This window comes from Myotis davidii, unplaced genomic scaffold, assembly GCF_000327345.1.
Source record: "Myotis davidii unplaced genomic scaffold, ASM32734v1 scaffold209, whole genome shotgun sequence".
NCBI classification, from domain to species: Eukaryota; Metazoa; Chordata; class Mammalia; order Chiroptera; family Vespertilionidae; genus Myotis; species Myotis davidii.
In genome coordinates, this window is record NW_006300047.1 from 1,523,212 (window position 1) to 1,549,499 (window position 26,288).

At 39.5% G+C, this 26,288-nt stretch overlaps 1 protein-coding gene across 3 annotated transcripts in view; it reads left to right on the plus strand.

Annotated features, from left to right (window-relative positions):
• The window catches only part of ZC3H7A (zinc finger CCCH-type containing 7A), a 37,180-nt gene extending 13,994 nt beyond the window's left edge, over positions 1-23,186 (plus strand). For 2 of the 3 annotated variants that reach the window (XM_006776281.2, XM_015572135.1), the window contains exons 4-23: positions 216-413; positions 2,456-2,614; positions 3,228-3,308; positions 3,401-3,439; positions 4,071-4,104; positions 4,799-5,082; positions 5,695-5,899; positions 7,974-8,038; positions 8,884-9,070; positions 10,066-10,227; positions 10,859-11,055; positions 11,334-11,434; positions 11,860-12,041; positions 12,463-12,539; positions 13,125-13,258; positions 13,671-13,776; positions 17,495-17,603; positions 19,347-19,480; positions 21,109-21,272; positions 22,279-23,186. In XM_006776281.2, the coding sequence (XP_006776344.1) occupies positions 216-413; positions 2,456-2,614; positions 3,228-3,308; positions 3,401-3,439; positions 4,071-4,104; positions 4,799-5,082; positions 5,695-5,899; positions 7,974-8,038; positions 8,884-9,070; positions 10,066-10,227; positions 10,859-11,055; positions 11,334-11,434; positions 11,860-12,041; positions 12,463-12,539; positions 13,125-13,258; positions 13,671-13,776; positions 17,495-17,603; positions 19,347-19,480; positions 21,109-21,272; positions 22,279-22,468 (2,808 nt within the window). In that variant the 3' untranslated portion in view covers positions 22,469-23,186. The remainder of the gene's footprint in view (positions 1-215; positions 414-2,455; positions 2,615-3,227; positions 3,309-3,400; positions 3,440-4,070; positions 4,105-4,798; positions 5,083-5,694; positions 5,900-7,973; positions 8,039-8,883; positions 9,071-10,065; positions 10,228-10,858; positions 11,056-11,333; positions 11,435-11,859; positions 12,042-12,462; positions 12,540-13,124; positions 13,259-13,670; positions 13,777-17,494; positions 17,604-19,346; positions 19,481-21,108; positions 21,273-22,278) is intronic. The other variant, XM_006776282.2, reaches the window with a different exon arrangement.
• Positions 23,187-26,288: the final 3,102 nt, after the last annotated feature.

Here is a 26,288-nt window from a genome sequence, read left to right on the forward strand (position 1 = left end):
ATTTTTCTTAATAATTAAACACTGAATTTTTCTCTTGAAAAAGCAAGCCAGATGAAACCCACACTGAGGTAGTGGCCTGGATTTTGTAATTTCTTACAACAGTACTTCTTGCTCTGTCAAATTATTTCCTCTGAAGTTTTAGATACAAAAATTAAAATTTACTTGTACCCAACTTGTTCCTTAAATGGTTTCAAGTGGTGACTTTCTTTTTTTAGGTATATTTACGTGCTCTTGTGAGAAATCTTTTTAATGAAGGAAATGATGTTTATCGGGAAGGTGATTGGAACAGCTCAATGAGCCAGTACACGGAAGCTTTGAATATAGCTGATTATGCAAAGTCTGAAGAAATTTTAATACCTAAAGAAATCATTGAAAAACTGCATATAAATCGTATTGCTTGCTATTCTAATATGGTGAGTTGCGGTTTTTAAAACAGTGTTTCAACATCATACATTAATAAGTCAATATCTAATTTTAGGTGTTTTTTGTTTGTTTTGTTTTGTTTTTTTAATCTTCACCTGAGCATATTTTTCCACTGATTTTTCTTTCTTTTTTTTTTTCATGGATTTTCTAAAAGTGGAAAGGAGGGTTGGACAAGTAGGGAGGGAGAGAAAGAGAGAAACATCATGTGAGAGAAACACATCTATTGGTTGTCTTTTGCAAATTAAATGCACAGAACCACTGCTATAAAGGAAACCACCAAAAGTATCTGTTGTTACTGCCTTTGGAAGGCAGTTTAGAAATACTGGTAAGAAGCCTTAAAAGTCTCATTCTGTTTGACCTAGAGTGTCCACCTGTAGGAATGTATCCCAGGCCCAGAGTTGGAAATGTGGACAAATATTTACTGGGTGCTTTTGCTGCATTTTTCTTTTTTTTTTTTTATGGTGCTATGATGGACATACAATTTTTTTTCTTTTTTTTATTATTATTAAGGTATTACAAATGTGTCCTCATCCCCCCCATTAACCCTCAACCTCCCCCCCACACACACACTCATGCTCCCATCAGAGCCCAGTTTTTGACCCACACACTTTTTTATTCAAAAATGGGCAAAATGCTAATTTAAACTGAGCCAGACATAAGTGATTTTAGTGTGCAGAGAGAAGAATGCTTATTTATTTGTATATGAATATGTATATTCATTTGTATTTGAATATGTATACCAGTCTGTATATCTAGCCAATATTGTGATTTATCGAGCATTTTATTATATTTCTTTACCGCTGTTGATACCGTATACACATAAGTAACTCAACGGAGACTTTAACAGGTGAATCTGGGACCTTTCTATCTGCAGGCCGATGCTCTATCCACTGAGCTAAATTGGCGAGGGCTAATTTTAGTGTTTTTTGTTTTTTTTAATATATTTTTATTGATTTCAGAGAGGAAGGGAGAGGGAGAGAAACATTAATGAGAGAGAATCGATTGGCTGGATCTTGCGTGCCCTTGACTGGAAATCGAGCCCTCAACCGGGGCATGTGCCCTGACTGGGAATCACACCGTGACCTCCTGGTTCATAGGTCAATGCTCAACCATTGAACTACATAGGCCGGGCTCTAATTTCAGTTTTAAGTAAAGATGTTATTAACTGCTTTTAGAGTTGCCTGAAATTTTGAAAAATCAGTTATGGGCAAATGTTTAGAGATTTTTAAAGTAATTTGTTTCTTAGTTACTGATCTATGGAGACTCCCATTTGAGTATGCCTTTGGGTGGAGTGTCACCTTAAAAAAATAAAAATAAAATCAGCCCAGGGAGATAAGATACAAGTGTTCAGAGATAAGTGTGTCTGTCAGATACTTGTGGAAGCAATTCACTTCTTAGTCAAGATTCAGTCCTCTTAGTAGATTTTTTAGCCCAAAAGGTAGCTAGCCTTCAAAAGAATTAACAGATTTTCTTAGAAATCAATATTTTGATGTGCCTATAATTTTCAGTATGGACATTCAGTAAAACTTACCCGTGAAAATAAGAAAGGTACCCATGTTGTCACCTAGTCCTAGTTCTTTGTTATGAACATTCGTTGCTATTTATTTTGTTTTCTCTAATCTGTTCCTTTTCACTGTCTAGCAATTTGGGAGTTACATTTTCATTTGACATTTTAATGAGATCCACCAAGGGGAAACTACAGATAGGAGGAGAATAGGACAGGAGAGTGACACCTGCAGGCATCTGTCATGTCTAGAAAGCTTTCTTTCTTGAAGATCTGTGGCCTTTATGGCCAGATGTTAACCTTTGTCTGATCTGGGTGCCGGGTACATGGGTATTTATGATATTCTTTCTACTTTTATGTATTGGAAATCTCATGCTGAAAATAATTTTAAGAAGAAAAATAATACTGCTAACCTGGAGTTTAAAAGGAGGGGAATAGGCTGGGGTCTTAAAGTGTTTGCATTTATTTACAGGAAGACATCAGTGCAAGATTGTTTGATTGCTAACTATATTTGGTCTTATACACCAGGGTTTCCTTGATAAAATTATAGAAGACTGTGATAAAGTCCTCAGTTTAAATGCCAGTAACTGCAAAGCTCTGTATCGGAAATCTAAGGCTCTAAGTAATTTGGGAAGATACAGAGAGGCTTATGACGCAGTAGCCAAGTGCTCCTTAGCGGTGCCTCAGGTATGGGATTTGTATTTTTGTTCATTTGTTTATATCATTACCATTTTATTAATTCCTTGTGGATATATGGCATATAAAGAGTTACATTTTCCAACCAGCCATCAGCCTGCTTCAGTGTCGACTAATTACTGATAAAGCAAATGTTTTGACAGAATATAAGCTATAAGTTACAGTTATATAGGTTTGTAAGTTATAAGTTATATTAGAGGCCTGGTGCACGAATTCATGCATGGTGGGGTCCCTTGGCCTGGTCGTGATCAGGGCCATTCAGGGCTGTCTTGCCCAGTCTAGATCGGGACTGCAGTAGGTTGGCCAGCGGCCTGGGGTAGAGGGATCACGGGAGGTTGGCTGGCTGCGGGAGATTGGCTGTGGAAGCGCACTGACCACCAGGGGATAGCTCCTGTGTTGAGCATCTGCCCCCTGGTGGTCAGTGTGCATCATAACGACTGGTTGACAAATCATTCCGGTTGTTCCAGTAGTTTTGTTCCAGTTGTAAAATGGTTGCAACAGTCGCTTAGGCTTTTATATATAAAGATAGGCAAAAGTTTTGCCTAATCTTCACAGGTAGTAAAATAATAACTTTCCATTCATTATATATTCTCACTTGTTTCAGGATGAACATGTAATAAAACTAACTCAAGAACTAGCTCAGAAATTGGGATTTAAAATAAGAAAAGCATATGTTAGAACTGAGGTAAGCCGAGTTCTCTTCATCGGGTGTTCTCGTTTTGTTTTGTAACCTGGAGTCAATTCTATTTGTAAGTTCTCGTCTTTGTTTTCTTTCAGCAGTCATTAAAATCAGTTCCTGGGGACAGGGCTACCAAGGTAAAGCTATTACTTCTATAAAAATCGTAACATGAAAATGAAGAAGAAAAGATAGGCATGTTAGCAGTTTCGCTTTTAATATGTTTAGTTTGTGTCTGTTTTTGAGACCTTTTTATTTCTCAGACACATTATTGGCTTGAGCTTCCTGTCCTGTGAAAAGAAAACAGGCACCTTGAGTAGAACCTTTCCCTCTTACCCAGCATCTCCTGAAGTCTGATGAAACACTTTTCAGGGTATTCAGAGATGTTAGGTTTTGTTAGAAAAAGTGGTATAGGCCAAATAAATAATTTTGGGAGTCTTTGGGATAAGCACAGTTAGCAAGTTGTTCTTTCATAGGTAAGTTTTGGAGCTTTTAGTTTGCTAGTGGCCACTTGGAGTTGGGAGTGGTGGCGGCCAGGCTCCTAGCTCTGGAACTGGCAGCTCCTGAACCTGTCAGAAATACTGGTCCACAGAACAGACAGGTGGTGCTGCTGGCCGACCAGCACTGTTTGACACCACTCACTACAGCGATTTACATGTTCCATTCATTTCTTGGATAGTGATTGGGAGTGTCTTACAGTGAGTTTTACAGATTGCTTTATAGTTTAGAATCCTGAAAATACTGTGATTCATTATTTGGTTTAATTTCTAGGTTTTGAAATGTTCTGTTGAAGATATCGAGCCAGGTATGTGTTTCTATGTCATCTTAATCTGAAAAGTGCCCATTTTAGACATTATATGTATTATAGTTGTCAAATGAGATTTTTATGTGGTTGTTAGTATGCAAGAATAATTTTGAAAACCACTTTTATGCTCCTGTCTGAGCCTGCATGTGATTGATAATGCTGATATCAGTAAGCAGTCATTAAATGCCCCCTAAGGCCTTACCACTATCTTAACAGCTCTGCTCATAAGGGGCCCAGGCATTTTGAGAAAGAAGGAAATATTTCCTCAAATGAATAGATGTATGCCTGGGAGAAACAAATTATTTTTAGAATTACATTTACTCTTACTTGAATTGCTTTTACTATTGTATCTACGTATTTATTTGTTTTTATCATTGCTCTTTATATTCTCTTACTGTTTTTTTAAAAACATGTTTTATTGATTTTTTTACAGAGAGGAAGGGAGAGGGATAGAGAGTTAGAAACATCGACAAGAGAGAAACATCGATCAGCTGCCTCCTGCACACTCCCCACTGGGTATGTGCCCGCAACTAAGGTACATGCCCTTGACCGGAATCGAACCTGGGAACTTCCATTCCGCAGGCCGACGCTCTATCCATGGAGCCAAACCAGCCAGGGCATCTTATTGTTTATTAACATTAGTATTATGTACACACACTGAAAATGATTGAGTACATTTCTATCTATGTTATAGATTTATTAACTCCAAAGCAAGAAACCCTTCCTATTGTTTCTGTACCTGCATCCGGTTTTTCTCACCACGTTGGAAGTGAGCTGGCCTCAGTTTCCGTTATGCCCTTATCTTCTGCTTTGCCACTGCCAGTGGAAGAGAGCTCTCTGCCATCAACAGTTTTGGCAAATGGAGGAAAGATCCCCTTCACGATGCCAGAAGCTTATGTAGACGATGGAGACATGGTCCTTGGAGAGGAAATAGATGACCTCCTTGATTCCGCCCCTGAAACTAATGAAACTGTTATGGTAATGTTCAGTGTCATTTCTTCTTGTTTTTTTTTTTTTTTTTTGTCATTTCTTCTAAAAAATTAAGGCAGGCTTACTTAAAAAAAGAAAAGGCAATATAAGAAACTAAAAAAAGAAAAAAATAATAAATAAAAATGGCAAAATAACCTGTTAGATATTTTCAGAATTGCCTATCTGCTGAACGTTGGGTTTCTTATCTTGTAAATTATTTTTGTCTTTCTTTGGTGAGAAGTGGCTAATTTGGTAATTTTTGAAATAAAAAAGATATATACTCTCTAGTAATTAGCCAATTTTTCTTCAACTCCTATTGGAATCGTATCTATGAAAAGGGTAAATTTAAAATTTGAACAAAGAATAGGCATTTGATATTTAAAGCAAAATAAGTTTTATGGATGAGGACTTCTCATTCTTCAGTTCTTTTTCTTAAAACAGAAAAAATAATAAGCTCTGTAGGTTAGACTCTTCTACTGAGTTTTGATTTTGATTTCAACTCTACTTAATTTATCACCCCGTGTAATGATTTGTTTTTATATATGTGAATGTTAAAAGCAGCTCAGCTAACTTGGAACTGAGATCCATGGATTGTCATCAGATCTTTTGTGTGTTTTTCAGCCATCAGCTTTAGTCAGAGGACCCCTTCCGACAGCCAGTGTCACCCCTAGCATACCCTTTTCAGCGTCTCTGTTGAGCACCTTGCCCATTGGTGCGAGGTATGCCCCTCCACCTTCCTTCTCAGAGATGTATCCACCTTTGACCTCATTCTTCGAAGATTTCTGTTCTTCTTTAAATTCATTTTCATTGAGTGAATCCAAACGAGGTAAGAATCGGGCCATTTGTGTAAACAATTGTGGTTCATTTTCTAAAAATGACAATTTATATTTGGCAGTTATTTATTTTTATTTTTGTGTGTGTTTGGCAATTATTTAACCCTTGGTAGTTGTACTTGAATTATCTTCATTGTAGCTGAAAATATAAAAATAAAACCTTCAGTTTTAAATTCCCCTTGACTTAAATGTGCCATTCGGGAGATCAAGAAGCAAAGGAGAACAGGAATGTATGTGGCACTGGGTTTTTTATAAGATAACTTATTAAGCTGGGTGTCTATTGTTTTTAGGAGGTGAAATGACTTTCAACATTTTCTCCAAGAAAGGTGTACCCCGAAAGGTCTTAAAGACAGGCTATCCTTTTAAATTCTGAACTGGGCAAATACATATTTAAAACTAATTTAAGATGAATGTTCAGAATAATAACAATTAGATCTATTTCAGGCTGCACCACTCAGCTCAGTAAACTATGCCTTAGTTTTACAGGGATTGCTCAGTGTTTGGTCGGACTTCTGTTTCTGTAATCCCAGGGTTAATAAACACTTTCAAGAATAGTACTAATATAAATCATCATATTTCTGAGGTATTGATGTGTGGTTAAAGAAAAATCAAAATAATTGATTTAAAGATTGACAATGAAAGAAACTAAAATTTGTGGAAGACAAATGGCAGGGAGAAAATAGAGTGGTAGATTAAGAAAAAGAAAATAATTGAACCTCACTAATTTTCTTAATGTTATAGTGAGTTCGTGCTTCATATTTTTAAAAGTAGAGGCTCTTTTCCCATTGAATATGAATTATTTTCTTAGTCTTTTTTTTTTAATATATTTTATTGATTTTTTACAGAGAGGAAGGGAGAGAGATAGAGAGTTAGAAACATCGATGAGAGAGAAACATCAACCAGCTGCCTCCGGCACACTCCCCACTGGGGATGTGCCCGCAACCAAGGTACATGCCCTTGACCGGAATTGAACCTGGGACCCTTGAGTCCGCAGGCTGACGCTCTATCCGCAGAGCCAAACCAGTTAGGGCAGTCTTTTTTTATTATGTATTTTTATTGATTTTAGAGAGGAAGGGAGAGGGAGAGAGATAGAAACATCCTATATAGTAAAGAGCTAATATGCTAATTAGACTAGACTGGAAAGACCTTCCAGAACCACCTGCCAGAATGACCAGTGGGCAGGGGGCGGGGCCAGTGAGCCTGAGCTGCCAGCCCAGCCATGCTGGTCCCGGTACCCCCCCTTCTGCAGGGGCAGCAGGAGAGGCAGCAGCACTCTCCCGGTCCCGGAGCCACGTCTTCCACAGAGGCAGCCACAGGGGAGCAGGCCCGAGCCGCAGTTGGACATTCCCTGAGGGCTCCCGGACTGTGAGAGGGCGCAGGCCGAGCTGAGGGTCCCCCCAAGGGCACGAATTTTTATGCGCTGGGCCTCTAGTCAAGAATAAGAGAGAATCATTGTTTGGCTGCCTCCTGCATGCTCCACACAGGGGATTGAGCCCACAACTTGGGCATGTGTCCTGATGGGAATCGAACCGTGCCCTCCTGGTTCATAGGTTGATGCTCAACCACTGAGCCACGCCAGCCGGGCTCTTAGTCTTTCTTAAATTGATTTTAGAGAGAGGAATGGGGGAGAGAGAGAGAGAGAGAGAGAGAAAGAAAGAAAGAGACAAACAAACATCAATTGGCTGCCTCTCGTATGTGCCAGACTGACCTGTGATCAAATCTGCAACCTTTCCGGTTCCAGGATGTTACTCCAGCCAACTGAGCCACAACAGTCCAGGGCTTTTCGGTGTTTTTTTTAAGTCTCACTTGGTAGGCTCTGCCTTAGTTTCTATCTCTGAAAATAGCTTTGTATTTAAATTATTTTTATCTAAGGATTTTTTTATATCCTTGGTTTCTAGAGGAAAGGAAAAACTCCGTAGCCCTCTTTGAGTGTCAATCTGGAGCAAGAAGGCTCCTAGGAATTGGGATGGACAATAACGTGGGAAGCCATAGTCAGTTACTAAGTCCTGATGTTCTTATTACTTGATTAGAATGAAAAGGTCTGTTGAAGTTTTTTTATTATTTTAGATCTGCCCACCTCAACTTCTAGAGAGGGAACATCGCTTAACAACAGTAATTCTTCCCTTTTACTTGTAAGTGCCACTTCCTCTTTTGTAAATACATCAGTTAAATTGGAAAAAGGTCTTTTACTTAAGTGACTGAGCTATTTGAATGGACGAGACAGTCTCCCTAAACTTTGTGTGTGCTGTGGGAAATAGTGTTGGAATAAGACTCTTTTAGAACATCCAGTAATAAATGCTCTGTGTTTAAGATGGATCTGTCATAGCGAATTAACCACCATTGCAGACAGTGTAAGAGGCTTTAGTACAGAGTGAACAAAACAGGGAAGTACAGTTGACCCTTGAACCACACGGGTTCGAACTGTGAGTTTTTTTAATAAGTACCTGTACTGTTTTTGAACTGAGGTTGGGAGTCGGTGAATGTGGAAAGCTGACCGTGTGCATTGATCTGGCCATTTTATATAAGGAGCTTGAATATCCTCAGATTTTGGCATCCTCAGGGTTCCTGGAACCAGTCTCCTGAGGATACTGCTGGACAATTGAAATCTTTGTGGAGTCAGAAGTTATATGCGGATTTCTGACTGTGGGGGTCAGCGCCTTCATCCCCATGTTGTTCAAGGTCAACTGTATAAGATCAGGGCATGTAAGATGTGCTTGCTATGAAACAGAACAGTTACCTATTACATTTAACAACTCATGAAGGGTCAGAAAAAGTGGGGGGGGGGGGTGTAAGACCCAAAGAGAGGAAAATGTACAAAGAAGCCTTTTAAAATAAAACCTTTTAAGGGACAGAACAATACAGACTTTAGTCTGTGAAGAATCCCTTATTTTTCAGAAGAATTTGTTTCCTGCATTAATGATAGTGCAATCAATATTTGTTGGCTGTTTGTCGTTTTTTGTTTTTTTCATTCTTGCAGATGAATGGACCAGGAAGTTTGTTTGCTTCTGAGAGTTTCCTGGGAATTTCAAGTCACCCTAGAAATGACTTTGGAAACTCCTTTGGAAGTACAATTACAAAACCACCTTCATCAGTGACCCCAAGACATCCCCTTGAAGGAACCCATGAACTGAGACAAGCCTGTCAGATCTGTTTTGTAAAATCAGGTCAGGACCGACCGAAGCAGCAGACAGTATTGAACTAGTAACCCGAGAGTGCTCAGGAATTTGTAAATACATGTAGCAAACATCAGCTGTTTGACTTTTCAGCCCCTGTTTGAATTCTTTCTAAAGAAGCCACGGTTATTGATTTGGGGCCTTTGGAGCTTAATTTAAAGTCTCTTCTCTGATTTGGTGTAATTTTCTTTATAGAATCATATGCAATAGAATATTTACCTGATTTTGAAAGCTTACTGAGATTTTTATGAAATTATTTATGTTCTAAGTATATGCTTAAGAACTTGGTCATTTTCAAATGGAGCGAGAACAAGAAATTTTTTATAAGACCAGTATATGGTATAATGTTTATGGAAATTAAAGTACTTTATCTTGGTTTATTTCTTTTTTTTTTTAAATATATTTTATTGATTTTTTACAGAGAGGAAGGAAGAGGGATAGAGAGTTAGAAACATCGATGAGAGAGAAACATCGATCGGCTGCCTCCTGCACGCCCCACACTGGGGATGTGCCTGCAACCAAGGCACATGCCCTTGACTGGAATCGAACCTGGGACCCTTCAGTCCACAGGCCGACGCTCTATCCACTGAGCCAAACCAGTCAGGGCTCTTGGTTTATTTCTTATCTTCATCCCTAAATTAAGTGATTTAAAACAATTTATTCTCAGTTGAAACATACTCTATTTCCCAATTCATTTTTTCCTGAGATTTATGTTTAATATTGTTCTTTATGAGCCATCAGAATTCCTGTCCTAAATATGGGTATATGGGATGACTGGTATTGAAAAGAACTATGTGTTGTTCACCAAACACCATAAAAGTAAAAAGTTACTTCAGTGTCTTGTTTTCATTTTGATGTTATGAAAATGGGATTTTTGTAGGAATTTAGTAATCAGTGAATCTGCTCACATCTGCTTATAAATGTGCCTGTAAAATGAAATGACACTTTTTGTGCATATGAACAATCTTTTTTACATCTTTTTTCAGGCCCTAAGTTAATGGATTTCACTTACCTTGCTGATTCAGACCATAAATGTAAGAAAGATATTTTAATTGGTAGGATAAAGAATGTTGAAGATAAATCATGGAAAAAAATACGCCCCAGACCAACAAAAACAAATTATGAAGGACCTTATTATATATGTAAAGGTATGTAGTATTATAATTACTTAGTGTGACAAATGATATGCTGCATTTATTGTAATGGTCTCAGGATTGCTGTTACTAAAAATGTTAAGAGTTAAGGGCAAGTTCCTTGGATTAAGACGTTTATATTATTTTTACTTTGGTTTTAAACTTCTTTTGTGGTGTAGCTGTTCATGAAAACAGGACTTTTGAACAGGTTTTAAACAGAAACTGTCTCAAACTTTAAGTTCTGTGGCTTGGTCTAAACAGAATCAGAATACTGACCTAAGGCTTTGAAAGAAAACATATTGTTTTTACGCTGCTTTAGAAAGGACTTAGTATTTTTATTTTGTTAAGCCACTTCATCTGAACAACATTTGAACGTTTCTAAATGATTTTTTAAACTTCGGTACGGTACATGAGCATATCAAGGCTTTTTTTCCCTGTCTGGAAAAAAAAATTTCTATTTGTCGTGCTGGGTTTTTGTTTTATTAAGAGTTAATACCATTTCTGGATAGTTACATGGGTGTCATTGTTTGAAACTCTCCATGAATGTTATAAAAATTCAAATGATGCCCTAAATGTATTTAGTATTCATTGGTTTTGAAAAACCAGTGGTCCACATTATAAATGTCTTAATTCTCTGTCTTTCTAGATGTTGCTGCTGAGGAGGAATGTAGATATTCAGGCCACTGCACATTTGCTTATTGCCAAGAAGAGATAGATGTCTGGACGCTGGAGCGGAAAGGGGCATTCAGTAGAGAGGCTTTCTTTGGTGGCAACGGAAAGGTCCACCTTACTGTATTCAAACTTCTGCAAGAGCATCTAGGAGAATTTATATTCCTTTGTGAGGTGCTGTCTCCAAACCTTATTTTCTGCTGTAAAATTGGTGATAGTTTCTGACTTGCGAGCTCAGAAGTATAAAGTACTTACTTAGTGCAGGTGCTGCTAAAGCATTCATAAGGCAATGGTAGCTTCTATTATTATCCAAGAGATTAATGTGAATATTAGTTGGTATAAGTATGTAATGTATAAATATGTAATAATATTGAATCTAAGAGATATTCTGCGTAAGAAGTTATAATTTGTATTATGTTTTTGTGATAATTTGTCTTCTCTGTCTGTTCCAGAAATGTTTTGATCATAAACCTAGAATGATCAGTAAAAGAAATAAGGACAATTCTACTTCTTGTTCTCACCCGGTTACAAAGCATGAGTTTCAAGACAATAAGTATGTTGCTAGTTTCTAATTTTTACTGTGACAAAACAGATTCTTTTCTTTGCTCCAAATGAAACCAGATTAGTATCCGCTCAGGCTTTCCTCCCTCTTCTTTTGCTGTTTTGAATGATAATGACTCTTTTTAAATGTCTGTTAGTAAATTTTGCCAGGAGTTCTTAAATGAATTACTAAATTACTTAGTATAGAAAAGCATTATTGACTTTCAGTTGCTCATGACATGGATTTAGGTGTTCTATGACTTAACCTATAATTATCTCCCCCTCTCCCCCAATTAATCCAACAATTGTATACAGCAATTTATTTTTTCTGATAAAGATTTAAAATGTATTTCTAGTCTAAACTTGGACATTTTCTATATATATATTTTTAAAATTTATGGCAGATGATATTAAAATGTCACTCCCTTTTCATCTTAGGTGCCTTGTCCACATTTTGCGAGAGACAACAGTAAAATATTCTAAAATACGTTCTTTTCATGGTCAGTGTCAGCTTGATTTGTGTCGACATGAGGTTCGATACGGCTGTTTAAGGGAAGATGAGTGCTTTTATGCTCACAGTCTTGTAGAATTGAAAGTCTGGATATTGCAGAGTGAAACAGGTAGGTGTCTTTGGGTGTGATTGAGACATGTCTCAAGAGCAGTCTAGACTTGAAGGAAACAGTCTCAGAGCCTCTTCTCTCTCACTCTGATGTGGCATCCCCGATGATTTTGCTCTGAGCTTTTAAACTATGCCGTTACTTTTCATTTTCAGAGTGGCTTATTTTTAGTATGTTCTTATGTAGTTAATTACTGGCACAAATTTCATGCATGTAGTATGGTTTTGTGAGGAAGATTCCTGGGAAAGCACCAGGAGCTCTATTTGTAAATATTCCATTTTGAAAAAGAGTCATGTGATGTTCATTCCTCCTTAGTGATAGATTACACTGGCTGGGGATAATTAGGGAACTGAGTCTGATTGTGACCTGATTGGTGGGCTGTTAATACATGGAGAACCTAAAGGAAGGCTTGTACATTTCCCAGGTATCTCACATGATGCTATTGCCCAAGAATCTAAAAGATATTGGCAAAATTTGGAAGCAAATATGCCTGGAGCTCAGGTATTTTTATCTTGTGTACTTTCTGCATTTGGGATCTTTCTGGAATGGTCTAATGGATGTTAGTTGTTAGCAGAGGCAGTTCATATTGCAGTCCGTTACTTTCTTAATGTCTATTGAGTTGAGGAATTCTTAATGTGAAAAAAAAAGGTGGATATAGTTTTATTTTCCATCTAGCACATCTATTCCCTCTCCCCCCCAAAAACTTCCAGTCATCAATTCCAAAGCTTATTTTTATAAATTGAGGTTTGACATCTTTAATCTGCTTTTTGTCATATTCTCTTGCATGTGGGTGGAGAATTGGAGATTTAGTTATCACATCATATATAATGGTCAAATCATCAAACCAGATAAAAAGAGATATCCTATAGTGTATGGTATTGTGGAAAAAAAGCATGGCGATTCGCTATTTTCAGAAAATGGGTTTTTTGTTAAAATTAAAACTGATCTTTTAATAATCATCGAACCAGACAAAAAGAGATATCCTATATTGTATGCTATTGTGGAAAAAAAAAAAGCATGGCGATTTGCTATTTTCAGAAAACGGGTTTTTTGTTAAAATTAAAACTGATCTTTTAATTGTTTAAGGTATCTGGCAATCAAATAATGCCTGGATTTCTTAATATGAAGATAAAATTTGTGTGTGCTCAGTGTCTGAGAAATGGTCAAGTCATTGAACCAGATAAAAACAGAAAATATTGTAGTGCAAAAGCAAGGCATTCGTAAGTAGCGTGTGTGTGGAAAAAAATACCTATTTCATAATGATCTGTTTCATAGGTGTAAAATCATGTGTGAGAAAAGATTAAGACTTTGAAGAGGGGAGAGGAAAGTAGATAATTTAGGAGTAATTACAAAGCACAAGGAAAGAGATTTTTTTAGGCTTTAGTAGATAAGAATTCAACAAAATTCAATAGTACTTTTCGTATATTTTATCAGTTCATTCTTTAGGATTTGTAGGGAATGTGTATTTACAGATATCAACAGGAAAAGAAATGACAGCATCATAAGGCATTTCTTTTAGAAGGGTTGAGAAAAAAAATCTCTGGTCCTTTAGGTACAAACTGCGTACCTGTCCCTTTATATGATGCCTTTTGCCAGTGTGTCTTTGTTTTTTCTGAACTCCATTTTTCTTAGGTGGACCAAAGATCGCCGTGCGATGAGAGTGATGTCTGTTGAACGTAAGAAGTGGATGAACATCCGTCCTCTCCCCACAAAGAAACAAATGCCTTTACAGTTTGATGTACATACGTAATTTTTAAGCCGCTTTTTTTAAATTAGGCATTTCAAATTATTAGAAAGTAGTAGTAATTCAGATCAAAATTGGCTCCCTTTAAATAATGCTCATCATAAATAATGAAATTTAAATGGTCCTCTCTTCCTTCCTTCCCTTTAGTATTTAATTGTATGATTCTGGGACAGTTTTCAGATGGATTGGAATTTTAGGAGTTACTTGGAAAAAGTTAATAGAGAATCAAGGAAGAGAGACTTCTGGGCGTGATTTAACTTGTCAGATGAATTACTTTTGGGAGGGAATGGAAGAGAGTTTCATTTAAATTTGATCCCTCAGCTTTGCTATCAAACCCAAGGCTTTCTGTGTTGTTATGAATGCTGTGGATGAGCTGTTTTTTAATCATGCCTGTTTCTTTCACTGAAGCAGTGGATACTAACTAAAAGATACCCCACCTGACAGGACCTTCTAAAAATAACCCAAAGGAAACATGTTCAATGTTAGAGGAAACTTGTTTCTCAAAAACCCTTAGAGTGAAAATGCCAGGCCAGCTTAGAGTCAGGATAGTGCTTCGTTCACGAGGTGGCATGTTTCACCTCTGTGTCCTCTGTTGCCTTACACGGTCTTCTGTGAGGTCGCTCTGGACTGTTCTCTTCATGGGAGTGGTGTGGAGAGAGTCTGGAGGGACGTCAGCAGTGAGTTGATGGACAGTGCCCTGGGTAAAGGAAGCCTCCTTTTCTGACTAGTCAGAAAGAGCTGAGGAAGAGACATTAATTTCCCATCACCCAGAGTACCTTGCAGTTGTAAAGTTTATACTGGTTACAAGGTCAGTCTTGGAAGAAGTGGTGTGTTTGATCAACAGTGGTTTCAGACTCATAGATTTGGGTGACTTAATCCATGGGTTAATGTAGGAGGGGAAGAAGGCTTATTGGAACCATTGATATCTTGGGCTTTAAAAGATGGTGGAGATTATGGGTAAATTCCTTAAATACTTTGTTAAAACAGAGTTACCTGAGAACAGTTCTAGTTCGTGAGGCAGCTGCCTAGGACTACTGGTTACTCTGAAGTCTCGGAGGTGGTATACTGCTGTATGATGTTACAGTAGCTTATTTCCTTTTCTTTTTCTTCCATACTAGGTATTGCTTAGGGATCCTTTTTGCAAAAGAGGAAATAATACTCTGTGTATATGTATGTAGGCAGTGTCCTAAGGTGGAAAGAAGGCTTCAGAGTCTGCCACAAGGGCTCTGGTCGCCTCAGTCAGCTCCTCTGTAAATGGGAATAATTGTATTACAGGGAAGATTATATGAGATGGTATTATATAAAAACCCAGCAAAGTGGCCAGCCTTCTCCTTTGTCTTCTCTTCTCCTTGCTGCTTATTTGAGCTTTAAAGACTATGGTAAATGCTTCCCTAGTAATGCCTAAGTACTTACTGGGGTTTGATTGGGAAAAGAATACAATAGTCAGTCACAGAATGTTTTATTGACTGCTGAATACAGAAGATCCTAAGAGGAGGGGGTCACTGATCTTGGTCCAAGGGGAGAAAATGAACAGTGTTCAGGGCACTGCTTTAGATTTTTAACAAAAACTGATGCTAAGCATCTAATATTATATAAGCTAATATATAAGGCCAGCTCCTATTGAAATACAAATAAATGAACCAAGATAAGCTAACAGTTGTGCTAGGATTTATGTTCTATAAAGACAAGTGTATTTTTTTTTTTTAATAGGTTGCTTTAAAAAAAAAATCCTCACCTGAGGATGTTTTTGGTTTTTTGAGAGAGAGGGAAACATTGATGTGAGAAACATTGTCGGTTGTCTCCTGTATGAGCCCCAACTGGGGATCGAACCCGCAACCTAGGTATGTGCCTGGACTTGGAATCAAACACACCATCTTTTGGTGTATTGGATGACACTCCAATCAATTGAGCCCCCCGGCCAGTGCAGAGAAGTTTATTCTTGACATTTAAGAATGAGCTCTTGGTGATGGAGGTTTTCTTTTTTAATATATTTTATTGATTTTTCACAGAGAGGAAGGGAGGGGTATAGAGAGTTAGAAACATCGATGAGAGAGAAACATCGATCAGCTGCCTCCTGCACACTCCCTACTGGGGATGTGCCCGCAACCCAGGTACATGCCCTTGACCGGAATTGAACCTGGGACCCTTGAGTCCACAGGCCAACGCTCTATCCATGAGCCAAACCGGTTAGGGCGAGAAGTTTATTCTTGATATTTAAGAATGAGCTCTTGGTGATGGAGGTTTTCTTTTTTAATACTGGACTTGGAATCAAACACACCATCTTTTGGTGTATTGGATGACACTCCAATCAATTGAGCCACCCGGCCAGTGCAGAGAAGTTTATTCTTTTTTTTTTTTAATATATTTTATTGATTTTTCACAGAGAGGAAGGGAGAGGTATAGAGAGTTAGAAACATCGATGAGAGAGAAACATCGATCAGCTGCCTCCTGCACACTCCCTACTGGGGATGTGCCCGCAACCCAGGTACATGCCCTTGACCGGAATTGAACCTGGGACCCTTGAGTCCACAGGCCAACGCTCTATCCATGAGCCAAACCGGTTAGGGCGAGAAGTTTATTCTTGATATTTAAGAATGAGCTCTTGGTGATGGAGGTTTTCTTTTTTAATATATTTTTATTGATTTCAGAGAGGAAGGGTGGGGGGGAGATACATCAGTGATGAGAGAGAATCATTGATCGGCTGCCTCCTGCACGCCCCCACTGGGGATTGAGCCTGTACCCTGGGCATGTGCCCTTGACTGGAATCGAATCCGGGACCCTTTAATCTGCAGGCCGATGCTCTATCCACTTAGCAGAACTGGCCAGGGCTCTTTTTTCTTTTTAAATTCTTATTTGTTGTTTGATTTAGATAGAGAGGAAGAGGGAGAGAGAGAAATAGAGAAAGGAAGGGATATTGATTTGCTGCATTTATTTATGCATTCATTGGTTGATTCTCATATGTGCCCTGACTGGGGATTGAACCCGCAACCTTGGTGTATTGGGGCAACACTCTAACCAAGTGAGATTCTGGCCAGGGCTGATGGAGGTTTTCTTAGTTCTTCATAGTCAAGGTTCCTAGGAAGTCTGCATTGTGCTGATCACTTTATTTCCCCACCAACATCATTGTATTTACTTTGTAAAAAGAGATATTGTTTGAATGCTATGTAACTGGATGGACTGGTTAGCGTAATAATCATCTTCAGAAAATGTATACCTAGTGAATGATGGCCAAGGTTCACTGTCAGTGTTGGTTATTAGGAAACTAAATGTCCCCCCAAAAATTTTTTTTGACACTGTTTAGTACGTTTGGAGTAGTCTACAGCTTCTTAACTGCTTTCCAGGTGCTGGAAAGGAGGCATCCTGGGTCGTAGGTAGGGGAGAGTAGGAGCTGTCAGACTGAGGGGCCAGAGATCTGCCTTCAGCGATAAAAATGTTCCACTGTGTTGAAAGCAGACACTCTGAATAAGTGAATTTCCAGTTCCATATTTTCTTTCCATATTTTCTTTTTCTTGAAAATGTTTGAAATGGAAAGCTTAATATCATCTCATGTATTTTGGGCTTACAGTGACTTTGAGTAGAGTCAAATCAGTTTTATTTTAAAATTGTATTACTCAGCATTAGCATGTATAAAAATGCTTATTTTGCTTAAATGTAAAAATTAGGCAGTTTTACTAAGTATATTATGTTTTATATTCATATTTTTTTAATACAGCTGTGCAATCATATTGCTTCTGGGAAAAAGTGTCAATATGTTGGAAACTGCTCTTTTGCTCATAGTCCTGAGGAACGAGAAGTGTGGACTTATATGAAGGAAAATGGGAGTAAGTTGATGTTTTAATTGTGGCCTTGATATCCATGAAATCTAGCTCGCCTGAAAGTTTCTTTCCTCTCTGGAAATACGCCAGCTTGTCGTGAAAGCAGAAAGCAGTTTGCATCTGAGACAATTGTACCGTTTTATCAGTGGAGCGGAATCTGACATCTGATCTGTGCTGAGGTCAGATTTGGATACAGAGACCTAGGTTTGCATCCTTCAGTGTGGTAGATGTATTCCTGAGTAATGGTCTGGGGAGTTCAGTCCTTCCACAACTGCTTAAATCAGATCATCTCCTGCTGTGAATAGTCACTCCCTGAATCAAGCAGATTAGAACTGGAGGTTTTTCCAAGGAGGCCTTAGCGGTAGAACAGGCCCAGATTCAAAGGCAAGGAGAGAATGTGTATCTTGGTCACACTTCTAGTTTACTGTGGGAGTTTTTGAAAGGAGCTTCAGACAACTTTTCACTTTTGACCAGAAAATGTTTTGTTGCAAGGATCATCATTCTTTTTTTTTTTTAAATATATTTTATTGATTTTTTACAGAGAGGAAGGGAGAGAGATAGAGAGTTAGAAACACCAATCAGCTGCCTCCTGCACACCTCCTACGGGGGATGTGCCCGCAACCCAGGTACATGCCCTTGACCGGAATCGAACCTGGGACCTTTCAGTCCGCAGGCCGACGCTCTATCCACTGAGCCAAACCGGTTTCGGCAGGATCATCGTTCTTTACTAGTAATCTTAACCAATGGCAAGTTACGGACTGCTTAAGATCTGCAGTCTCTGGATTACAAGAATTAATTGGATTTAAGCCTGTCACCTTCAACTACGTCAAAATTCAGTGGCTTATGTGGATGGAACTCCTCCTCATTGTCTTGCTTAGAGTAGGGACATAACAGCACCTGGGGATAAATTGGGCACACACCCTTCTCCCCTCTGGGAACATTGGCAGTATCTGGAGACATTTTTATTGTCATGACTTCTGGGAATGTGTTACTGACATCTAGTAGGTGGAGTCCAGGGATGTTGTTAAACATCCTCCAGTGCACACAGGACAGCCCCCAACGGCAGTGTTATCCATCCCAGAATGTCACAGTGCTGGGGTTGAGAAACCTGGTCTTAGCACTTGACAGTAATGCACCTGTTTGTACATAGGTGCAGCCACTTGCGGCCACTTCCCAGGACCTGGTCACGGTGGTGCTGTAAATTGTACCCCAGCAGGTCGGTCCTCGGGGACCGTGGCTTAACTGAGGGACTCCCATCAGAGTCAGAATCTCGGTCCAATAGTAGTATGCTCTCCTCTTTCTCAGTAAGCAGTGAGGAGCTCTCAGCTCCGGGCTCCCCCAAGCTGAGTAAGTCGCTTGTGTGGTTACGGCAATGATAACCAGTGTTTAATGTGGGCAACGTGGAGCTGCGCACCGGCTTTTGTTCTGTTTTCAGTGATGCCCTTATCATGGTTTCTGAATTGTAAACACCCCAACCAAAGTGTCTTGCAAATGCAGGGAGGAGTTCATTAATCTTGAAAACTAATGTTTGGGGGCTAACAGTGCTGAGTTTGATTCTTGCCCATGATAGTTCACCCGCTGCTTGGACGTGGACCGGCTCTACCTGTCTAATATAATCAGTCTCCATTCGGCCTCTCGCTTTTCCTCTGAAAATGTATGCTGACTGATACAAAAAGCGTGCATGATCTTGCGTTTATTTAAATGGTATGTTTAGATCTTTGTTGCTGAAAGTGATTTATTTTTCTTTAGTACAAGATATGGAGCAGTTTTATGAACTCTGGCTAAAGAGTCAAAAAAATGAAAAAAGTGATGATGTAGCCAGCCAGTCCAACAAGGAAAATGGAAAACAAATTCACATGCCGACAGATTATGCTGAAGTTACTGTACGTACTGTTGGTTGTGTCACCTCTCCATTGCTTCTAAACCGTAGAATGAACCTTTCTTGTTCTCCCACCTTCTCTAAAACCTGCCTCCATCACTCACTCCCTGCCCTTTTCTGGTATCTTCATCTTTGCGCTCTCCAGTGGCCTGCTGCTTTCTTAGCTCAAGTCTCTTCATTCTAAAATCCCCTCCTTGATCCTTTTTCTGACTTGGGAACCAGAGAATTTCAAGTCTAAGTTCCTTTCTTACTAGCCTAGGCAGATTATTAACCATCTCCGAGCGGGGCTGTGATGATGGAGAAGTAAAGTATAATGAGTCTGTACACTCATCTCGGTGCTAAGCCACAGAAGGTGCTCAGGAAATGTAGGGCCCTCCCCTCTTCCCCATTCCATCCTTACCTGCCTGAAGTTTGGCCTCTGCTTCCAGGGTTCTATAGAAACATTAAGTTACCTGTGGTCTTTTACTGCTATAATTGTCTTAAAATTTTCAGAAAACTGGGGAGGATAATATAATGATTATTTTGAGCCCACCACCCTAAATGAACTGATATTAAGTTTATTGTATTTGCTTCTGTAAAATAAATAAAAGGTTACAGATAAAGTTGGAACCCCATTTGTCCCTCTTCCCAGAGGGCCCAGATCCGGTGTGTATTTTTCCAGGCCATGCGTACATATCTTTGACATATTTATTCTGAATCTATAGTTCTGCCTGGCGTACTTTTTAAATTGACGTAAATGCATGCGTAATTGTGCTACTTGTTTTTTGGCTCCTCTCCATATTGATTCAGTCTGATCCAGGTCACATCGTGGCCTGGCCTTGCCCTGCGCCTCTGCTTATGTTACAGCCTGTGAATCTGCCCTCTCTGCCAAGGATTAGCTCTGATTACCATGCCACCTTTTCTTAAGTCCTCCTTGGGTTCCCAGAGCAGGGCCACCACACTTGCTGGGGCATGAGATCTACCTGTGGTGTTTAATAAGATAGATTCTCATCTGTGTCCCAGATATATCGAGTCAGAATCTCATGGAAGTGTCCAGAGTCTGTTCTTATCCAGTGTTGCAATGATTTTTACACAGGGCATTTGGGAAATGCTACTCAGACACTTAAAGCTTGCACCCCCCCCCCGCCAAGTGCCTTCTCTGTAGGTGTGTGCCCCAGGGGCAGTGTCTTCCCAGCAGGCACAAATCCTGGCCCATAGTAAGGGCTTCTGTTCATGTACACTGAACGCAGTTGCTGCTGTCTCTCTACAGCTGGCGAGCCTTGAGCTTTCCCTGCTTTTCCTGTGGTGTTACTCCTTCCCAGAATCCTTGTTCGAACCGGGCCCCTTGTCCTCCCAACAGACATCCTTGTTTGCAAACTAGCTCCTGTCATCTCCTTGCTGGAGACTTCCTGGACACCTGGCTGAAGCCATTGCCCCCGAGCTCTGCTGCCTGTGTTAGGGCACGCTTCGCAGTGTGGGCATCCTTTCCTTGGTCCCGTTTCTTACTTTGCGTTTTATGTTCTTGCCTGGTTCTCCCACTAGATGGGCTCCCCATTAGTTTGGGTGGTTTCTAGTCTTCCTGGTGCCTGGTCCGTGTGTGAGGGACACACAGACAACACCCTGCTGAGGGGTTCATGTCTTTGTGCTCTTTAGGTGGACTTTCACTGCTGGATGTGTGGGAAGAACTGTAACAGTGAGAAGCAGTGGCAAGGCCACATCTCCTCAGAGAAGCACAAAGAGAAGGTTTTCCACACGGAAGACGACCAGTACTGCTGGCAGCATCGCTTTCCAACAGGATATTTTAGTATTTGTGATAGGTAGGTTTCTTCAATTTCCCACATGAAAACTGCTGGTCTCACATATTTTTGATGGTCATTATGTCAGTAGACAGATTATCTGGGTGATAAGTCCTCTAATATTGTTGGCTTAGATTTGGACCCAAAGCTTTAGTTGCTCTTTGAACATTTCTTTACTCTTCTGTGGTTACAGGAAAAGGTTTACTTGTCTGCTGATACCAGTTTGAAATATCTTAAGATTAGTGTGTTCATTTGAGTTTGCCCAATTTTTCTTTTACAGTTGCTGTAAAAAGCACTTTTTTTTCTTTAATGTCGAGAGTATTATAGGTGTCCCCCTTGTTTTCCTCCCATTATCCCCCAGACCATTTTTGAGTTCCCAGCCGTGATTGTCTAACCTTTTACCACAGCTTTTCTTGTAGATGTTCATCAATTTTGAAACTACCTTTAAATATTTCAAGTGTAAATCTGAAACTTACTGGGGTCAAAGGAGAATGTGTCACTCCTGTGTTTATGCAGAAAATTTTTCAATGGCAAACGAGATAATTTTGAATTGCTTCTCATTTTGTTAAAACACTGTTGATATTTAATTTCCAAATTTAGATCCATGTGATACTTAAAATTATCTGAGGCAGTTTTTACTCAGTGTCACTTCTGATTTCCCTGCCCTGCATCAGGAAGGATTGTAGTCCCCCCTACTCCCATTTAAACAGTGTTTTTCATCTTTTTTTTTTTTAATGAGTTCTTTGTTTGAACCAGATTACAAAAATCAGGAAAAGTTCATTTAATCAATTTATATAAAGACACATTTAAGAAAATGTTTGAATTGTAGCAAAAAAATAATAATATTCATTAAATTCATTGAAATAGTTTAAAGTATTAGCTTCTCTATTATGGGTGTCAAGGCTGTAAAATATCCATTTTTCTAGGCTTAAGATTTTGAATGCAAATCATAAAGTTAGGAAAGCGTACATTTTAAGATTTTCATAAACAACTCGTGGACACTTACAAAGCTGATTTGTCCTGACAGGTATATGAATGGTACCTGCACAGAAGGGAGCAGCTGTAAATTTGCACATGGAAATGCTGAACTTCATGAATGGGAAGAAAGAAGAGATGCCCTAAAGATGAAGCTCAACAAAGCAAGGAAAGATCACTTAATTGCCCCAAATGATAATGACTTTGGAAAATATAGTTTTTTGTTTAAAGATTTAAACTAATATGCTGGCTTTTATGTATGTTACCTAATCAGAGCATTGACCAGAAAAATTGAAAGTGTTCTAAGGAACGTAGCAGAGGAGCTGCAGATTTTCTGCTTGTATTGGCGTCTATCCTCCCTCCTGAGCAGCAACCACAGTAGGTAGGAAAAGGGCTGTTTAACAGGTTTGGCCGTGCTCTCACAGCACCATTGGCATCAAATGGCGAAGTGACTGCTTCCCGGTCGCCGTCTGTTGAACAGATTTTTGGATGAAGTGTGTTGGGGAAGAGGATAGGGTTATGTCTAGGACGATTCCTTGAGATGGTCCTTCAGATCAGAACCATGATGGTGAGAGATTAAATACTTGTACTAGAATCAGAACACATGACGGATGAAATTCTTTACACATTTTAAGCAGAATGAATTTCTTTTAATAAAGTTTGCTACTTATCTGTATGTAGGTTGCTAAAAAGGATTTTCTTAACTCAGATTTTAAGCCAAATAACCATTTAACACTAGTTAAATGGGGTATTTTTCTCTATTTGAATGTTTCACTATATAAGGGAACCGAGGATAAAAATGCATTGAGAATATTTTGAAAAATAATCAGCTGACTCAAATTTTATTTCTTGGTCTTTTGCTGTTTAAATGATGATTTTGAAAGATTAAACTTGTACTGTCGGTATTGTGTAGTGTATGGACCAATATTGCCTGTAATAAAGATTTTATATGTAGATGTCCTTTAGTTTTTGGTGTGATACTTTCCCCACAAAGAATTGTTGTGAGACAAGTGTCTAGCGTAATACCCTCAATAGATGTTTGATCGTTGAAAGACCACTGAAGACATGGACTGACAAAGACAAAGAAAGGGCTAAGCTGTCCCCTCTCAGACTAACCTGTTTCAGAGGCTGGAACTCAGCCAGCTAGGGAGAAGAGTCATCAGCTCCTCATGAGGACATTGCCAGTGCAGAGTCCTTGTTGGGATGGGGCGCTAGGGAGAATGACTGACAAACTTTGAAGACGGGGATCTGCCAGGCTGTGATGTACCAACCCTTCAAACCTTCAGACAAAGTCACTTCTTCACCATGACCTTGAATGAGTGGGGTTTGGGGATAACAGATGTTTCTTCTTGTGAGTCCAGCCAGGGTGGAGGGCAGGGCACAGCTGCCAAGTAATGAGATGAGGGAAGCAGAGTTTAGCACAATCGGCACTGCAGTGGCAAGCAAGCCCCCGTGACTCCTTGAAGGTTGTAGGAAAGACTGGTTTTTCCCTTGTGTGTGAGAAGGCAGCGGGACCAGTTTATTTGGCAGGTGCATTAGGAATGCATCTTATTTGTCAAATAATCTGTTAGGAGTGACACTGTGAATAGGCTGGCAATTTTACTGCTCTGCTAGGTCTTCCTAGTTTGACGGTCTTCATGAAATTTTTTCTCCGCACTTTCTCCCAATTCACTTTTGTCCTCTTTCCAGGGACAACAGTAAATGTTAAAAAGTTTTCCCTGGTGCTTTGTTTCAGTTTACAGATCCTTGGGAATCTGCATTTTCTGTATCTTGGCTTTCATCCTTCTTGCAATTGATTCTCTGTGCTCTCAACCATCCTTTCAGTAAATTCCATTTCCACCTAAATGAGCCAATGACTTGCTCTGGTTTGTACTAAGAATGCCGCCCCCTCTCCCCTTGCCCCCCTGCCACAGCCTTGGTTTCAGCATTAGGAAGCTAATGAAATATTCCAGGTAAAGTCACACCCCATCCTAGAACCAAAGGGGTAATTTTGAAGGAGGACAGAGTGGTGTGACGAGGGTGGAGTGGGGAGAGTATGAAAGAGCAAAAGTCCGATACTAATAGTAGGGGAAACTGTAATCACTGGCATGTCTACTTGGATATGTTTATCTCCACAGGATGAAATTTTTTTCAACGTTTAAGAAAATGAGATACAAGTCACAACAAAAACTTCACCATTTTAAAGTACAATCCAGTGGTTTTCAGTAAATAGATGAGAGAAGCAGTGTTTAGCAGAGTGTTATTAAGTGTTGTGCTACAATTATCACACTGAGTTTTTAGAATGTTTTCATTCCTTAAAAAACAGCCCACAACCCAATTTTCCCCCTTGCCCTCCTTCTCAAGCCATAGGCAACCACTGATCTGCTTTCTGTCTGTAAGGATCTGCCTGTTCTGGACATTTCATATAAGGGAAATAATACACAATGTGACCTTTTTTGACTGGCTTTCAGTGAGCATGATGTTTTCAAGGTTCGTCCATATTGTCGCAGGTTTTGGATACTTGATTCCTTTTAATTACTGAATAATACTCCATTTTACTCATATACACATTTTATCCATTCCTCTGTTGACAGACATTTGAGTTGTTTCCCTGTTTTGGGTTCTTGTGAATATGAATATTCATGTACAAGTTTTGTTGGCTGCTATAAGCTGCCCTAGAGAGGCATGTGGGAGGTTGCAAGTGGGTCCTTGCTCTCAAGGACTCCTGCCTGTGCCCAGTCCTCTGTGACAGAGGTGTTTACCTCTTTCCACCACCCTCACCTTCCCTGGGCTGTCTGCAGAGTCCTCCAACAGGGACCTGCATCAATTGGGAAACTAAAGAACACTTCCCCCGGTAGTGCAGGTTTCAAACACTCCTTAGTTGACTTACTGTATTGGCTACAAAGGATAAATGCCCATTTCTGGAAAGCTACTTTTGGGGTCTTGATACAAAGACTCCAGGAAACACTGGAGAGAATACCATTGTCCAGAATACCCAGGCTTAGGGAGTATGGGCTTCCCTCTTCATTATCTGCCAACCTGTACCTTGTTTTGACATCCCGTTTGTTAAGTCAATGCTTAGAGCTTTTAAAAAATAATGAGCCTTATTTCTCTCTGGTTCTAAGAAAGGATTAACATGTGGGATATGTTGAAACCTGTACTAACTGCCTGAGAAATGTGCTCTTCCGTTTCTCAATGGCTGCAGGTCCCTGGAACTTTGGAACTAAGTGGAAATGGATGTTGAGGGCTCTCTGCTAACAGCTGTCAAAGTGTGTTTTTAAAAAATCGATAATAATAAAAGCGCAAAATGCTAATTAGACTGGACATCAATTCCAGACATTCTTCCAAATGAAGCCGGGCCTGCGAGGGAAGCCCGGGTACTGGGTGCCAGATGGAAGCCAGTGCCAGCAACTGGGGGAAGGAAGGCCTACTCTTGCACGGATTTCGTGCATTGGGCCTCTAGTATGTAATAAAAACTCAAATATTCTTCTTGCCTCCTATGCTAGTCCACCACTTGATCAGGGTATTAAAAATGGCTACAAAAGCTCATCTTCTGGTTGATGTGGACAGGTTAGGGCTAACCTAGCCCTGAAGAGCAGTATAGCCTGACCCTGACAACCTGCTGTATTCTGAAATGAATTTATCATTGTTTCAGAACATTCTAGTGCCAGAGCAGCTGCCAGATGTCTAGAAAGAGAAGAGGAAAGGATCATACTTTTATTAATCCAGGGTGGTTCCCTGGCCTGTAAGACGCCACCCTACAAGCCTTGTGGGTCTCAGGAGATAACCTACAGGCAGCAAAAGTACTTTGAACCTTATAAAAGCCTGTGCAAAGAACAGATGTCTTATGGAAGGATAGGGTAGATTGTAATAGCAACCTACTGTGAATGGGAACTGGTGACTTCTTACCACTGTTGTTTTCATTAGCAATGTAACTCAAATCTACATAAAGAAAAGAGAACTAGAAATGGCAAATAAGGTTAATATAAATTAAAAAACTACAAATATATATTTTCTCTTCACTTCTTTAAACAAGGTTATATAAAACCATATAACACTGTATTATTGGGTTTGCAACATAAC